The sequence below is a fragment of the Mesoplodon mirus genome, assembly GCF_964341445.2.
Source record: "Mesoplodon mirus genome assembly, chromosome: 15".
Classification (NCBI taxonomy): Eukaryota; Metazoa; Chordata; class Mammalia; order Artiodactyla; family Ziphiidae; genus Mesoplodon; species Mesoplodon mirus.
In genome coordinates, this window is record NC_138991.1 from 48,344,180 (window position 1) to 48,361,142 (window position 16,963).

Here is a 16,963-nt window from a genome sequence, read left to right on the forward strand (position 1 = left end):
AGCCCTTTCTCTTCCGGGTCCCTTTTGTCTCCTAGGAGTCCATACTTAGCAAAGTGGTTGTGGCCTATCGAGGGAATCACTCCTGGTGCCACTCGGGACCTTACGTGTCCTGCCCCCGGGGCCCTACTGAGCCTGTTCCAGCATTCAGCTAAATATTCTAGCACTCGTTTATTTTCACCCCAATAAATGGGTCTTTTTAGAAAGTGTTGTAAGAGTGTACCTTTCTGGATCAAGCTTATCACACTCCTTGATAGCTTCACAGGATGATGTGGCTCCATGAACCCTAAGCTGTGTCCTTGCTGGTACTTGAGTGCTCTTTATTTTTATCTCAGCTTAGAGTTTGGACTGGAGGGAAGGCCGCATGCGTTCATGAGCTCCAGTGTTCTCCGTTTGCCAGGGGCCTTCCATCTGAGGGAGGCAGGGTGGGATAAGGCTTTAAGCTCCGGGACTAGATAATCCTGTAATGAGCTGGCCCCTGCCCTTCACCAGCTGCATGACCTTGGGCAAGCTGGTTAATCTTTTCGAGCCTCTGTAAAATGGCAATGATAATAGAACACATTCCATAGGATCAAATGAGATGCACGTAATAAGTGCTAAACAAATGTTAGCTATTGCTCTCATTAATATCATCATTTCTAGTTCTATTGTTTTCTGTCTCTAAGAAACACTAAACTGTTACAACATCCTTAAAACAGGGTTTCTCCATACTGGTACAGTAACATTTTTGCTGGGTAATTCTGTATTGTGGGTACTGCGCCACGCATGGTGGGATGTGTAGTGGCGCCCCTGGTCTCTACCCACTAGATTGCACTAGTATCCCACCTTCCCCACGCCCCCACCCCCAGTTGTGACAGTCAAAACTGTGTCCCCTGGGGCAAAATCATCTCTGGTTGAAATCCACTGGTTTAAAGAAGTATATTGTGTTTTCTAAAATTAAATAGAATTTCATCCATTTGGAATAGTTTGGAATTTCTTGAAACATTTTGCCTGAGTTTGATTCGGAATTTGGATTTCTTACCTCTTTCTGTATTACTATCTGCAGCCTTAAAAAGTTCTTGAATTAATTATATGAGCCAAAGACATGGTGTCTGTGGGTCAAGTGGAGTGGCCATTGCGGCCGCCCTGGTGCTGATCGCTGGTGGGCTCTCTTTGACAGCATACTGCAAGAACTCCGTGGACGGCCTCTGGTACTGCTTCGATGACAGTGACGTGCAGCAGCTGTCGGAAGATGAGGTCTGCACGCAGACGGCGTACATCCTCTTCTACCAGAGGCGGACAGCTATACCGTCATGGTCGGCCAACAGCTCGGTGGCAGGTAAGGCCACTCTACTCTTGGGTGGTTTTTTTGAGAGCAGAAGATTGTAGTTGATGGTCCAGAGAACTTCTCCAGGAGGTCTCATGATTCTGTTGGTTGGATCAGATTAATTCTCAGGTTTGCATTTAATGTGGAAACCAGAATGGTTGCGGTTAAAGGAAATGGGGGTGGAATGTACCAGCAGCTGTGAACCAGGAGTTCCCATGGAGGTGGAGTGGAGCCTGGCTCTAAGCACGCTCGTGGTGTTTACTTACGGAGTAAATAAACGAGTGAGGGAGCTAAGAAGCAGCACAGCACACTGCTCTCAGAGTCGAGGGACTGGAAATAGAACTGAGACTTGGCTTTGCCACATTTTGGTCGGGTTATCTTCGAGCATGTCCCACCCAAGCCACATATTTGTCATCTGTAATATGGGTGTACTGATCCTACCTGCCTCATGGGGTCGTTGTGTGAAACAGATTAGGTAAACGTGCATTAAAGCCTTTTGTAAAGGGTAAAGCACTATTAGACATCGTTCTTTTTTCTGCTAAGATTGGCCTATTCTGTTAGGGGAGGGATTGAAGGCTATGAAAATATTAGATGGCTTGGATTTAGTTTGATGGGATCTAGCCTGTTGTGCTTATTAATAAATGCAGGAACCAGTACCCACGCGTGATGTTGATGCAGCCACACGCAGTCCGAACAGGAGGACGAATGCTTCCTAATGCAGAGTTGGAGTTTAGAGAATAGGACAGAGGATTGGGACATGGCAGTGTGTGATCAGTTATTAATCCCTGCTCCCCTTGAAGCGTGTGAGGGGTAAGTTGGAAGCCGCTAAAAGGGAGCTTCACTGAAGCAGAGTGAGCCCTGCTGGAGTCAAACCCCACCCAGTACAGCTGTCTGTCCGTAGCTGCTCTTAGTTCCCAGAAAGTGGGAACTCCAGGGCTCTAGTGCCGTCCCTCAGTGCTTTCCAGAGTCTGAGATATGCTCAGAAATGACACCCTCTTGAGGTCTACTCTAGATAGTCATGTGCTTTCATGTTCTCCATTTCAAGAGCAGTTTCTGTTGCTCCAGTATATATTTAAGGGCCTCCCTGGAACAGACAGGACAGAATGGCATGTGGCCTTGTGTGTGCATGCGTGTGTGTGTTTATATATTAATATTGTGAAAATGATTTAAAAATTCCACCACACAGGCCAAGAAGGTAACAGTAGACTGCTGCTTGCTTTTTTGTCTCTGTGTCAGAAGTATTCCTGCAAGTGCTTAGAACAGTGCCTGGCGTGTAGTGCTTCATAAATGTTTGTAGAATAGATGAATATATGCACGATTGTGTCTGTTCCATTCTGTTGCCAGCACTAAGACTCGGACTTTGCGTTCTGAAGTAGCCATCCCTGTACTTGGATTTTATTACTGCAAACGTGTGTGAGCGTCTGTCCTTTTCATCCCAACAGGCGACGTTCGAGCGTGCACAGCATGGGCCTGGGAGTCAGTGCTGACCTGGCGGTGACGTCACCCGCCGCCCGGGCAGCAGCCCTTGGTGAGGGCGTGTGTGGCACAGGCAGGATTCTGGCCTGACCTCGGCGCCCACTTCCTTCCCTGCAGGCTCCACAAGTTCCTCCTTGTGTGAACACTGGGTGAGCCGTCTCCCGGGGAGCAAGCAGGCCAGCGTGACCTCTGCAGCTTCCTCCAGACGCACCTCCCTAGCCTCGCTGTCTGAGTCTGTGGAGATGACTGGGGAAAGGAGTGAAGATGATGGTGGGTCTGGGTTTCGGTGACAGATTTCCAAAATGGCAACTCATGGACACAGCACGGGCTCCCTCATGTTGAGGAGCATTTTATGTAACAGGGTCATTTGCTCTCCCTCTGTGACCTAGCACTTCTTTCTTCCACTCCGTTGTTTTCCACTTTTAAGGTCTAATGTGGAGGCTGGGGCTTTAACTCTGTACAGTAATGTATGCTCTTTTTCAAAGGGCTGTTTGAAATCTTCAGAGCAGCTGTGAGGGGGCTCAGCGAGGTTGTGGTTTGCCGAGGGCCGCCTGGTGTGCGGGGCCTGGCGTGGAGGCTCCTGACTCGCTCAGCTTCTCGCCTTCCCACCGCGCTCTCTCCCCTGGAGGGATCTGTGGTGTGCCCTTGTGGGTGCAGAAGCATCTAGAACAAAAGCCGTTGCCTTTGCATAAAGGTAGTTTTTAGGAATTTTGAAGATAGTCGCAGTATAAAAGCTTTGAAAATCTGATAAAAATTGAGCTCCGGTGTTTTGCCTTCAGCTGCCGCTTGAGTAGTGGCGGAACAGCCCTCGGTTCTCACGGGGACCCCAGGTGGTGTGGGGAGGGTTGGGCAGCCGGAGCCCTGAGAGCTGCGAGGAGCAGGGGAGAGTGAGCTCAGCTTCTATAACGAGGACGGTGACTCATCCCCCAGCAAGCCTCATTCTGTGGTCGCCAGTTCCATCACATCCAGTAGCTGCTCCTAGTGGCGCTCAGGAGGCTGGAAGAGGAAGGCCAGACGAGAGCTCCATCGCAGCTCCAGCTCTACCCCTGCTTCTGGCTGTTGCTTCTTTTTTTGTAGAAAAAGAGTCTTGGGCTGTAACTGAAGCTCCTGTCTATAGCTCCTGACATTTTATGAAAAACTGACCAGTGAACCTTGGCTTGTTTATTATTTAGAGGTTATTTTCAACACAGCCTTTAAGCCTAGAATTCACTGTTGTTTTAACAGTAAGCCTAGATATGGTTTGGCCCCAGTCTGTTTTTAAACGGTGTAGTTGGTGAAATCGATACCAGCACCATCATCATGCAGTGGTGCTGGGTGGTGCCCACAGAACAGGGCCTATCTCTTAGGATCTCATCCAGACAGAGTTTTATTAATACCACAGCTACGGGCTTCCCTGGTGGCGCGGTGGTTGAGAGTCCGCCTGCCAATGCAGGGGACGTGGGTTCGTGCCCCGGTCCGGGAGGATCCCACATGCCGCGGAGCGGCTGGGCCTGTGGGCCATGGCCGCTGAGCCTGTGCGTCTGGAGCCTGTGCTCCGCAACGGGAGAGGCCACAACAGTGAGAGGCCCGCATACCGCAAAAAAAAAAAAAAAAAAAAAAAACCACAGCTACAGGATCAAGTGTGTGGAGAATTTAGAATATTTTCTGTGGAAGTTTTAAGTCACTTAAAATAGGAGTATAGTGTTCTAATTATGAATATTTTCCTTGGAGGCTTTCCACTGATTGCTTTCATAGTCAACGATTACAGGCCTGCCTACCTGTGGCATTGAGTTGGGGGGAAGGGGTTGCGGTTCTGGTGTTAGCTCTGCCTCTGTTTGTGTGATCTTGGGCAAGGACTGCACTGCTGTGGGCCCCAGTGTTCTTAATAAGATGAAGAAGCTGTAAATGAAGCAGCTCACATTTATTGAGCAGCTGTGCAGTGCCAGGTGCCTTGCTGGGCACAGGACTTTTAAGATTTTATTTAATTCTCATAGTAGCTCTGTGAGTTACAACAAGGGTCAGCAAACTATAGCCCACAGGCCAAATATCGCCCCTGCCTTTATTTGTGTAAAAAAAAAAAGTTTTATTGGAACACAGCCACGCCCATCTGTTTGTGTTGCCTGCGGCTGCTTTCTCACTAGGGTGGCAGAGTTGAGCAGCTGGCCCACAAAGCCTAAAATACTTACTCTCTGGGCCTTTAGAGGAAAAGTCTGCTGACCCCTGATGTCGAGCAAGAAGGTGGTTTGCTGATCCCCAAGTTAGAATGCCCATATTTTATAGGTAAAGGAACTGGGCTCAGAAGAGTTAAAATCACACGACTACTCCTTGACCCCAGACCCCTTGATTTCCTACCGTCTTAGATGGATGTCCTAGTAAGGACATTTGGTAGGTTTAGCTTAACGACACTCTCTTTGCTGCATTCAGGAGGTTTCTCAACTCGACCGTTCGTGAGAAGTGTCCAGCGCCAGAGCTTGTCATCCAGATCTTCTGTCACCAGCCCCTTGGCCGTCAATGAAAATTGCATCAGACCTTCCTGGTCCCTGTCTGCTAAGCTGCAGATGCGCTCCAGTTCCCCTTCCCGCTTCTCAGGGGACTCTCCGATTCACACCTCCGCCTCCACCTTGGAGAAGATCGGGGAAGCAGTGGACGACAAGGTTTCCATCTCTTGCTTTGGTAGCTTGAGGAACCTGTCCAGCAGTTACCAGGACTCAAGCGATAGTCACAGTCGACGGGAGCACAAGGCTGTGGGTCGGGCCCCTCTGGCTGTCATGGAAGGTGTGTTCAAAGATGAGTCAGACACCCGCAAGTTGAACTCCAGTGTTGTAGACACACAGGGCAAAAGCTCAGCACAAGGGGATCCCTTGCCCCCCATATCGGGTCCATTTGATAACAATAACCAGATTGCTTATGTGGATCAGAGCGATTCTGTAGACAGCTCTCCAGTCAAAGAGGTGAAACCTCCAAGCCACCCAGACTCCCTCGCAAAGAAATCGGAGAGCACAGCCAGGGGATCCCCCAGCTCCAGAGGCGCTCCTGAGCCAAACAGAAGCTTGCGGAAGGGGAGACCAGTCTTGGCCAGCCAGGAATCATCTCTTTCCAGTACATCTCCTTCTTCTCCTGTTCCTGTAAAAGTTTCTGTAAAGCCCTCCCGCTCCCGAAGCAAAGCCGATTCTTCTTCCAGGGCCAGTGGACGGCATTCCTCCTCTGCCCCCCAAAAGGAGTCCTCCCCCAAATCCCAGGACTCCATATCATCTCCTTCGCTCCAGAAGCAGAAGTCAGCTTCTTCCCTCGCTGACAGTGCTTCCTCCACATCCGCCAAAAAAGCCTCAGGCCCTGCCCCGAGGGGCCCCTTCCCTCCTGGGAAGAGCAGGACTTCAGACAGGAGCTTAAGCAGAGAGGGCTCCAGACAAAGCCTGGTTTCCGACAGAGCCAGCGTCACCTCCAGCCCCAAACCCAGTTCCCCTCGCGTGAGCCAGGCCAGAGCCGGGGATGGCAGTGGGGACGGAAAGCACGTCCGCAGCTCCTCCATGGCCAGCCTGCGCTCCCCCAGCATGAACATGAAGGCCGGTCTGAAGAGGGACAGCAAGTCGGAGGACAAGGGGCTGTCCTTCTTCAAGTCAGCCTTGAGACAGAAGGAAACCCGGCGCTCGACGGATCTTGGCAAGACAACCTTGCTGTCCAAGAAGGTGGGCGGGAGCTCAGTCAAGTCTGTCTCTAAGAGTGCAGTGGATGACAAGGCAGAGAAAGGCTCCCAGGCGCTAGGCTCCCAGCAGCCAAATGTGAATGCAGTTGGAAAAGAGCAGCTTGCCTCCAAGGACCCTGCTTCTGCTAAGCATTCCCTGCTGTCTGCTCGCAAATCCAAGTCATCCCAGCTAGATTCTGGAGTGCCCTCGTCTCCTGGTTGCAGGCAGTCTGCTGAGAAATCCTCAAAAAAGTTACCTTCTAGCATGCAAACCAATGCACGGCCTTCTCAAAAACCTCAGTGATATCTCTGCAATCCAAGTGTTTTATCTGTAAAGATGTTAATTTATTTACAACCCCTTCCCTCCCACCAAAGCCCTCTATGCTTTTGTTTTGTATTTTTTGGGTCACGTGCCTGACATACGTGTGTGTGTGTGTGTGTGTGTGTGTGTGTGTGTGTAGAATTCAATTGCAAATTGTTAAAAGCATCGCCTTATTCTGCCATTGAACCAAATAACAGCCATAGGCAAAGCATTGATACCAAGTTAACTGGAATAATTGCAGACGATACCCTGGACGGTCCCTTTAGCAATTGTACATATTTCTTTCTAGAGAACTCTAATGACTTTTGTTGGACACTAGGGATTTGAAACCTGTGAACCAGTTAAGCTGTCATTAGTGTGCTCTGTAGAAGGATGAATTATTTGACTTGGGTTTCATCTGAGCGGAATTTGTCCTCACTGCGTGCGGATTGTCGTGTGGCACCAGAAGCTCTAAAAACTGTGACACTAACAGTGAAACAAACCGAGGGAAGACTGTCGCTTTCTGCACTTTGGCCCCATCTACCAGTCTTTGTAAAGGGCAATATTTTAACACTAAAGTTTCTCAGGTATATACTCAGCTAGTCTAGGATGGGTGCGCATATCAGTGAAAGGATCGAAGAAGAAGGTGGCCTGTGGGTGGCTATCATTTCTCCTACTGCCACAGATAGAAGTTTATAGAGGTAGAAATGAAGTCCTTCACCACCTTCATATCTGCAAAGATGTCTGTACCATAAGCTGTCTTGACCTTTGGGATATGTCCTAAGAGGTGGCAAATTGGATAGCTGGAACGGCAGTCACTAGTAGTTAAATTTTTTTTTTCCTTGTAAATTTGCTAGCTAAGGTCATTGGGATTTTGAAATGTAGTAGAGCAGTTAATACCTTTGAAAGATTTCCTGGAAAAAAAAATGGATTCTAAACTGGATGCATAAATCTGCCATTTTCCTTCTCTGGTGTTGCTTTTTTCCACGTTAGAAGTTGGAAGCTCCATGCTGTACCATGTGTGCATGCCTTTGTTTCCTCATCTTGTAATTTGGAGAGGAGAGAAGTTGCCTAATGCCAGCAGTTAGTGATGGTATGTTAGAACGATGTGTGACAAAGTGTTACATGCACACTTCTGGTCCTGCCTGTCAGTCTTAGTTGTGACTGTATTTCAGGAACTCATTTATTTCTTCTTTGTGCTGAAGATTTAATCTCTTACCCAGAAACTCACAAGCAGGATGGAGCATGTTCCATCTGGCATTGTCAGTGCAAGTTGCGTTTCTTGTTTAGAAAAAAAGGGAACCTCACAGAAATCCAAAGATAAGCAAGATTATATATATATATAATTTCAGGCTTTTAGGAGGTATTCTGGAATTTTTTGCTTTTTTTTCTTTCTTTTTCACTTTTTTTAAATGTCAAGAGAGTCATAGTTCTGATTCTTTTTGAATAGCATTTGTCTTTGCCATGAAATATAGCATGCTAAGTTTATATGCTTTTACATATTAACTTTTTTTTTTTGAAGTCATGGACTCTTCAGGTTCTTCCTGAACTCTTTGTGCACAGATCCATTTATAATCTCCCTTTTCAGTATTGCTCTGTGTGAAGTAACTATAACACATATTACATGCATAGCTATGAATTCTGTACTGCCCTGTTTTTTTTTTTCTTTCTTTTCTATGAATACCTCTTGGGAAATGTTTCCAGTAAGTTACTTAACTTTATTTTGCTGCTAATTTGAGCATTAGCAGGTAACTTGCAGGTCTGGAGGCCATTTATGCTGAGGGTAGCTGGAATTTTAGACCCTTGCAATGTTTAAGACTTACATGTTCAGCCTTGTGAGAGTTACGCTAGCGCTCCATGAAATTCACTTACTGTGAGCCTGTTGCCCATTGCACTCGATCCTGACTCACCACTTTGCTTGGTGTTCTCGTTTCACCATACAGACGTCTGTTTTCCCAAAGCAGCCTCTCCCCTGCTGGGCTGTGACTGCCTTCGATCTTGTTGTTGCGTCCAACGGCACATTGACAGCCTGATCCGTGTATAGCCACTTCGAGTTTTCCTGAATCACTTTTATTTCCTAAAAAGATGCACCAAATGTGGGGTTGTCAATATCCGGAATTGAGTGTTTGTCTGACTCTCTCGTCTTTCTTTAATAGGTAAATCTTGTTTGAAATCTCCTATCTGAAGTTCTGAAACAGTCTTAGAATCATAGGTTGACTACACAGAGTGTTTTAATAACACTTTTTTGGGGGCTGTAAACAGTTAAGCATGAATTAGAATCTAGTTTAATTTTCACAGTGGTAAGTATTTTTACTCTTTGAGTCCTCCAGGAATGAATTTTCTGTTATGTCTAGTGTCTTTAAAAAAAAAAAAAAAAAAAACACAACAACTCTGCGAACTCCATTAAATTTCCATGGGATCTAGAAATAAATTTTCTGTATCTATAAACTATGTCTATGGAGTTTAGTTCTTGTTTCAGATTTAAATGGAAAAAAAATCAAGAAGTATTATGGCATTGTTTAGGCATCTTTAGGCTTATTATATTTCTGTGCTTGGTAAACAATGAAAACTTCATTCTTAATTATTAGGTTACGACCTTTAAGCCACAGAAAAGGATATTTTGCCCAAAAGTTTGGAGGTGCTCTTTGTGGTATGAAGTACCCTATGGGAAAATTATTACTTGGTTCAGTTCAGTTCTTCGGTAGAGTTAGTGACTTGGTGTTTTGTTTTTTCTTTTCCCAGTGATGTTTGGTACGGTGAGCTTGTATGTGTTTTGGGGTTAAAAATCACCTGCTGAGGATGGTAGACCTGGGGGTCCTGGTTGACAACCAGGTGGGCCTGATTAGAGTGGTCATTTCCTGGTAGGCACAAAATAATCACCAACAGTAGCGTTGCATCTGTAATGTTTGTTTGCTTTTTAAAAACTTTATTCTTGATTTCTTTTCCTATAAACATCGAGTGCACTGAGTCTGTATCATTCCGTAGGACAGCCCTACACCTTGCCTTTGTAATCCCTTATATAATGTGAGCACAAAGAAACTGTTAAGCTCATGTCATCTCAAGACCGTCTCCCACCTTTTTTGTATTTTCTTATCCTAAAAGCAGCCTAACTGAAAGTAAGTAATGCTCCTCTGGACCAATAGAAATGTGGGAGTATTTGTGGCATGGTAAAACATTGTTATTGTCTGTGAGGCTGCCCTGACCTCTTCTGTAATCATTCTTTCATCATTCATTCATTCATTTATTCATTCTGCAAACATTCGTTGAGGGCCTGCTTTGCTTGTAAAGGCAAGCTGAGAGCTTCGAGAGTTTGCTGTAGCTGAGGAGCCCTGGGAGCACAGCTGATGAACCAGGGGATGCCAGTGATGTCCTAGATGGAGCGACAGTCCTCCTGAGCAGAAAGATCAAGTGGATCCTGGTGATCGGCTGAGCCTTGTGGGCCTCGTGAACAAGTCTGTTATGTTCTGGAAACCAAAAGTGGCCTTCTTCATCTTTGGAGACATTTTATTGTCACATCCTCTTTTTCAGACTGTGCTGTCTCTACTACTTAGGGATTGGAAATCCATTACAGAGTCACTTTTCATTAGAATTTGGTTATCAGCATTTGTATGAGATGGATGTGGGGATTTTGGAGGGTGGGTGGGGAGAGAAATTGTCATCCCTCTAAAGTACCTGTCATGAAAAAACAGGAGCAGAACGTGAAGGAAACAGGTGGCAGCCTTTAGGAAAAAAGGAACAGAGAAGAGCTGTGAACAAAGCTCATTTTTTTTCAAATAAACATGCTTTAAAAAGTAGATTGACATCTGACGTTAAGTTTCATTCTGACAAATTACCGAACAGCTGAAGATACTGTTTCCTGTGTAGGTTATAATAATTATTGGATGCAAAGGTAATTAGTGTTTCCGGGTTGGATTTTTGAGATAGTATGCAAACCATAAGCACAGTTTCAATAAAATGTATTCTGTGAGGTGCGTTGAACTTTGTATTATTTGGAATTGAGAAGAGCAAAACTTGCTGACAAACCAGTGCCTATATCATAAACATAAACACAAAAAATAGCTGTTACTGTACAGGCTGTCTGTCTGCAATTTCACAAAGGGTATGTTGTTGTTGCTAAACCTGATTACACATTTTGGGGGGGAATCCCATGCTTTTATTTAAATGAACACTCAGTCTCATACTGCCTTTTGATCAACTCCCAAAGTGTTTTTGCAGCTGCATTTTGAGCATGACCAGTCATTTTTCCCCCAAGTAATGAAAATAATTTTGCATGGCCTCCATCTAACCCAGAAAGCATGCTCTTACTACCTATGCAAGCAACTAATAAAAAAATACAGACTACTTACACTCAACGTAAGTTTTTAAAAAAAACCACAATTCTTAGATTATGGAGCTCTATTTTTGAATTTGTAATTTTTAAAATGTGGCTTAATCAGTATCAAAGAACATGAATGTGATTTCTTGCTTTGCACATGTTTCTCTTTGCCTATTTTTCTTTTTCTTTTTTTTTTTTTTTGATCATTGGCAAAATTGTATGTAAAATAAGTATTTTGCAAGCAGGAGTGGAAATGGGTATGTTGAACACACACTGGTTTATATACTGTATTTAGCCTGAAGACTTTCCTAAAGTATTTTGTTCTAAAAATAACCTGCCATTTTCTATAGATCTTAATTTTTTATATCTTCTAGGGTTCCATTGTGGTCACAAGGGAAGAATGTGGCTTCTAAAACTGCTAACAATTTTAAAACACTTTTGTAGAGACTTGAGCTGTTCTGGAAAGCTTTGGAGCTTCCCAACGGCTGGTCACAATGAGACTAAGCTGTGGAGTTTACAGTAGTGTTGACAGTGGGGTAGGTTCTAGAGCCATCTCACGTTCGTCTAAGACTGGTGTTTCCCAATTTGGGGGGCAAGGGAGATCCATAGCAGACTGGGGAGGCTTTTTCAAATCTCCCATGCATACTCCCCCCAGGATTCTGTCAAGCCTCTTCTGAATGACTCATCTGAGATTCTGATAGCCAGTGTTCACTAGACTCTTCTAGGGAACTTTTTTAAATGCCTGGGTCCCACTCCCAAGCTTTTGATACACTTAGTGTAGGGGCAGGTCCCAGGAATTACCATATTTATATTGAAAGCTCCGAGATGTTTCTAATTTGCAGTCAGAATTGAGAACCACTGTGATACACCCTCCCTTTGCTGAGAACTATGGCGAGAATCACTGCCGTATGAAGTATTCAGGAGTGACTCAGATTTCTCTGTTGCTTTGGAGAGAAAAGAAAAAAAAAGATTGAGAGCTACTGATCAACCTCCTGTTTGAAATCAGAGGGGCCTTTCTGATGCGAGGAGCTTGGAGCTTTGTGTGTGCCTCAGCACTGGCCGTCTGGTGGGAACCGGTGGTCCTTAGTTTGCTGAAGCAGGCAGAGTGCCCCATGGGTTTGCCTCCTTCCCAGAACCCTTCCCCTGGATGCCACAGCAGGGCCAGACCCTTGGGGGGGAGCAGGGCGGTCACTCTGAGAAAGTGCTGAAGGAAAGCCTTCAATGGCTTTGAAAAACCTGTCCCTGATTTTGATAGACCGACTGTCACCTTGTGGTAATTACAGTAGCAAGCCCTAGGCTGCCGCCCAATTTCCTATTTAGCTCACTCTCTACTATCCAGAATGTACTTTCAGGATTTTTTTTGTTTTTTAGTTTAAAAATGAATGTGAAGCATTTTATTTGAGGTCTTTTTTCGGGTAACCCTCGGTATTTTTTCATGTAATTAAAAAATCAAATAATATTAATCCAAAACTTTGGCAGTACATGTTACCTGTGGAGGCAAATGAAATTTAGTTTGAATCTGTGGTGAGCTGAATGCACTAGAACATCTTCAGAATAAGCTGCTGTGCTTCTCAGGTGGCTTCTTCCTGTTGAGCATGACGCTGCCTACAGAAAAAAAGAATTTACCTGGTGTTTTCAGCATGTCAAGGAATAATATATAAGTGAAAATCCAAGTTGGAAATGCTCCCTTAGAAGGGCCGCCTGGAGCAGTGATACCTGTTGTAATGGTGAAAACGCAATATGAAATTTCCTAGGTGCTATTCTCAGCGGCGAGGTGTCATTATACCAAATGGGGAAGGCAGTGTTTCTGAAGCTGAAGTTCTCTTTGTAGGCCTTTTAAATATGCATTTGTGTTCCCTATAGTTTTGCTCACCAACTGTGCCTCTCACCACTGGTTAAAATTGAATTCAAGCCCCATTACAAAAATAGTTTCTTGATTGAATTCTTAAGTTTTTACACTGGAATTTCTATAGTTGTCTTAAAAGCTGCATGTCATATCACTGTATACAAAATGCTTTGGTGTTGTTCATGCACCATTCATAGTGATCTGTGTATAATTTTCTTCTTTAGTTGTACAGTAATATGGAAGGCAGGATGTCTCTCCTTGAGGCTGGAAACAAAGTGTATCATACATTTTAAATTATTTTAGAACAAGTGCATGAGATGTGTCACTGACTTCTGTTATTTATTTGTATGTTTTATTATTCAAAGTGTACGCACTTTTAAGAAGCAGAATTTATATTTTTATGTTTAAAACGTTTTATTTCTGGAACAGCAGTTGATTATATAGTATACAGTTGGAATGAAGAGAAAAGTGGAAAATGTAACAAATATAATAAATTTATTACATGATGCCCTCTTCAAGCCATATTCCTCTTTCTCCCCCTTGCCAACCTCTGTATTTTTGGTGTTAATTAACCTTGGAAATTAAGCAGATACTTGTACTACACTGATGGATACAAAATGCTTTAAAATTGTAGTGTTAAGTGAAAACAAGTTACAGAAGGATACATACAGATACTCTGTAAGTAAAATTTTAAAGCAAAAAAGTCACATCCATGCTTATTTAATTTTCACAACCAAGGATTAATATAGCCATTTTCTCCAAGATGCAATTTGTCCTGGGCCATGGAACTGGACAAGAACTCACATTCTAACTCAATTCCTATGGGCTTTGTATTATTTCCCTCTTCTACCAAACTTTTATGATGGGAGGAAATAGTATAAAAGGAACCATTCTTTTCTGGGCCCTCTGTTGCCCCTGATATCTTCATTTTCAACCATCCTGTTCTGATAAAAATTTCCAGGTGGCAAAATTTACCACCTCTCAGGACGGGAATCCCTACTGAGGACGTCACATCACTTATGACCACTTGGGGGCACTAGAGATCACCATTATCAAAGGTATTTTCGAAGTCCAGCCTCCAAGTTCTTAGCCTCTGTGGAAGTGCTTATTAAATACGAGTTGAGGAGCATTAAAAGTGAGCATGGGTTTCAGTTTTGATAAGTACCACCAGCCATCATTTTTCCTAAAAATTGAATACAGATCACAGGACAGATCTTATTTTCCTACAGCACAGTGTTACTTACGGTTTAGGGTTGGGGCAGGGAGGCTGTTCTGAACCAAGGATGGGTGTGAACCATATGCCATAAAACCCGAGGCACAGCACTATAAACCTCTCTAGTTTTAAGTAGTAAAACTGTGCTTCAGATTGTATTAAAGAATGTAACCATGTAGTACACTGATCATTCGAGAGGCATCATTTATGTCTGAAAGTGTTCACGTGCCATAAAATACATAGATTTAATTTTTAGGCGGGTATTGAAGGATCACTCTGTCTCCTTAGAATTTGGAAGATTATTTTCAAATATTTGAACGAGCAGTATCTCCCTGCACACGTTTCCCTCCTCTGTCGGTCTTCCTGGAAGAAGCAAGGGCCTGATAAAGCCCCTTGCCCTGGGTCCTGCGAGTGATTCCAGGCCACTGTCACTCCACAGGGTGTGACTTGAAGCCTGTTGCCGCCCCCTTGCCCCCCAACCCCCAGGATCTCCTTTGTCTTTCCCAGGTGGCTCCTAAATTCTCCCAGGTGAATGTTGCGGTTTTTCATTTTGTGGCTCTGTTCTGTGTCTCAGGCGTCTCCACAGGGGTCATCTGGTAGAGGTCCCCTCTCTCTTCCTCTTGTAGAACCCTCTGGAATTCAGTCTTGTCTTGGCCTGGCCTTAGACATGTTTCTCACCCCCGCCAACGTTTGCCACACAGAGGACCAGGGCTCTCCTCTCCTAGGGGGATAGGTTTTGGCACGATGCTGCATAGCCCATCAACCTTGCACCCTGTTTCTTAGAGCGTGCAGGGGTGTGACATTAATTTGATTTGCTCTTTGGATTTATAACAGCTCAGTTTTTCTTCAAGAAAGTGGGAAGACAATGTGAGCGAAACCAGTGTTAGAATCAGGCCTCCCTGACGCTGGCAGGCTCTCCTTCTGTACCTTTCCTTTGTTTAGGAAGATTTCGTGGAGGCCCACAGTGTACAGATCCTGTACACATTCCCAAGACATAGGGACGCAGTGTCAGATTCCTTCGGAGAGCGGGGAAGGGAAGGCACCGGGTGGAGAATGGCGCAGTGTGGCCCAAGGATGGTCAGTGGCGGCCTCAGGGTTCCAAATCCATAAAAGGTTGTGTTGGGGAAGGTGCCCCTTTAACTGTCTTATTCAGAATTAAAGTCCAAGTTTCTTCGTTTAGCAATGCCTCCTGTCTGGAGGTAGGACCATACTCCGCGGGGCTCGCTGTCTAGTCAGGGGTCAGGCTGGTTGGTAGATAATGAAGATTTCAGTGTGTGCTGCCCATGCCTTTCACTCACTGCTCTTCCCTCGAGGCATCTCCCACCCCACCGGCAGCCACTTCCAGCTGTTCTGCTCAGAAACCTTGTCTCTGAGATGCCCCATGGCTCATTCCCTTATCTTCTATGTCTTTGCTCAGATGTCAGCGTCTCAGGCCTCCCCTGGCCACCTTTTAAAAAAACACTGCAGCCAGCTTCACATTCTCTCCCTCCTCCCTACTTTATTTTCGTCATATCACTTGGTACCAACAACCACAGTATCTATACAATATATATGCAACGTATACTACATACCTATGGTATATATGCTCACAGGAGGGCAGGGCTGTTTGTTCAGCTTGCTGCTCTTTTCCCACCACCTAGGAGAGTGCCAGGCCCATGGTAGTTACTAAGTAAATATTTACTAACTGGATTAATGGATTTGCTTGGTAATCCACTTAGCCTTTCTGCCTTCCTATCTAGAAGATGAAGAATGATGGTCCTTGCATCATGGAGTTGTGAGGGTTAAATGGGAATGATGCCTGTAAAGCATTGAGCACAGTGTGTGGCACAGAGAAAGGGCTTAGGGGATGGGGACGGGGGGCTGACCCTGACCTTCCTGGGAGCTCTACAGAGGAGGGGGCATTGGAGCATGACTCATACATTCCAGGCTGGGGAAACTGCTTGTACTTCCTGGAAACCCCAGGAGTCCAATCTTCCTGGAACGTAGGGCAGGAAGGCAGGACGTAGTGGATGAAGGGAGAGGGAGGTTGGCAGAGGCTTCATCTAGAAGGACCTTTTTTGACCTTACACATTTGTCCTGAGGTAAATGAGAATCCAGGAAGAGATTTTAATTTGGGAGAGAGATGAGATCCAGTTTGTGACGTAGCATGGTCACCATGGCAACGATGTGGCACCAGCGAGCCCTGGTTAGGAACTTGTTGCAGGAATCTGGGTAGAGCCCGGTGGAAGGGCTGACCTAAAGCAGTGTTAGGTGGACAGAGGCCCCGAGGGCAGGCTGCTAGGTTCGAATCCTGGTACCATGACTTCCTAGCTGAGCAACCTTGGACAGGTTACTTAACTTCCCTGTGCCTCAAATTCTTCACCTGTTCCGTGTGTCTAATTGTATGTATATGACTGTTGGGAGGCTTAATTGGGGTGCTTGGTTTATTTACATTTTATATAATCACTAATGTATTTAGTTTCATCTATAATACTATCTCACTGTTTCTTTAATATTTATCCCACCTGTTTTATATTTCTTTTTCTCTTCTTTCTTTTAGATCAATCGTTTTTTTAAATTCCAGTTTTTCACCTCTGTTTGTTATTCATTCTTTTGCTCTTCTTTCAGTGGTTATCCTTGTGACTTCAACATGCATTCTTGATTTACAGGAATCTAAGAAAAACTAGTAACTTTTACCCCTTCAGAGTCTTAGAACACTTTAATTCCATTTTACCCTTTCTGCCATTTGCTATTTGTTGTGTATTCGAATTCTATGTGTATTTAGCATACATATAGTCAGCCCTCCCTATCTGCAGGTTCCATATCACAGTTGGTTGAATCCACGTGTGCAGAACCCATGGATATGGAG

At 44.8% G+C, this 16,963-nt stretch overlaps 1 protein-coding gene across 2 annotated transcripts in view; it reads left to right on the forward strand.

Moving 5' to 3' along the window:
- USP31 (ubiquitin specific peptidase 31) overlaps window positions 1-13,351 on the forward strand; it is a 78,651-nt gene extending 65,300 nt beyond the window's left edge. Inside the window, exons 14-16 of one of the 2 annotated variants that reach the window (XM_082600516.1) lie at window positions 1,157-1,315; window positions 2,897-3,049; window positions 5,183-13,351. In XM_082600516.1, the coding sequence (XP_082456642.1) occupies window positions 1,157-1,315; window positions 2,897-3,049; window positions 5,183-6,744 (1,874 nt within the window). In that variant the 3' untranslated portion in view covers window positions 6,745-13,351. The remainder of the gene's footprint in view (window positions 1-1,156; window positions 1,316-2,896; window positions 3,050-5,182) is intronic. The other variant, XM_082600517.1, reaches the window with a different exon arrangement.
- Window positions 13,352-16,963: the final 3,612 nt, after the last annotated feature.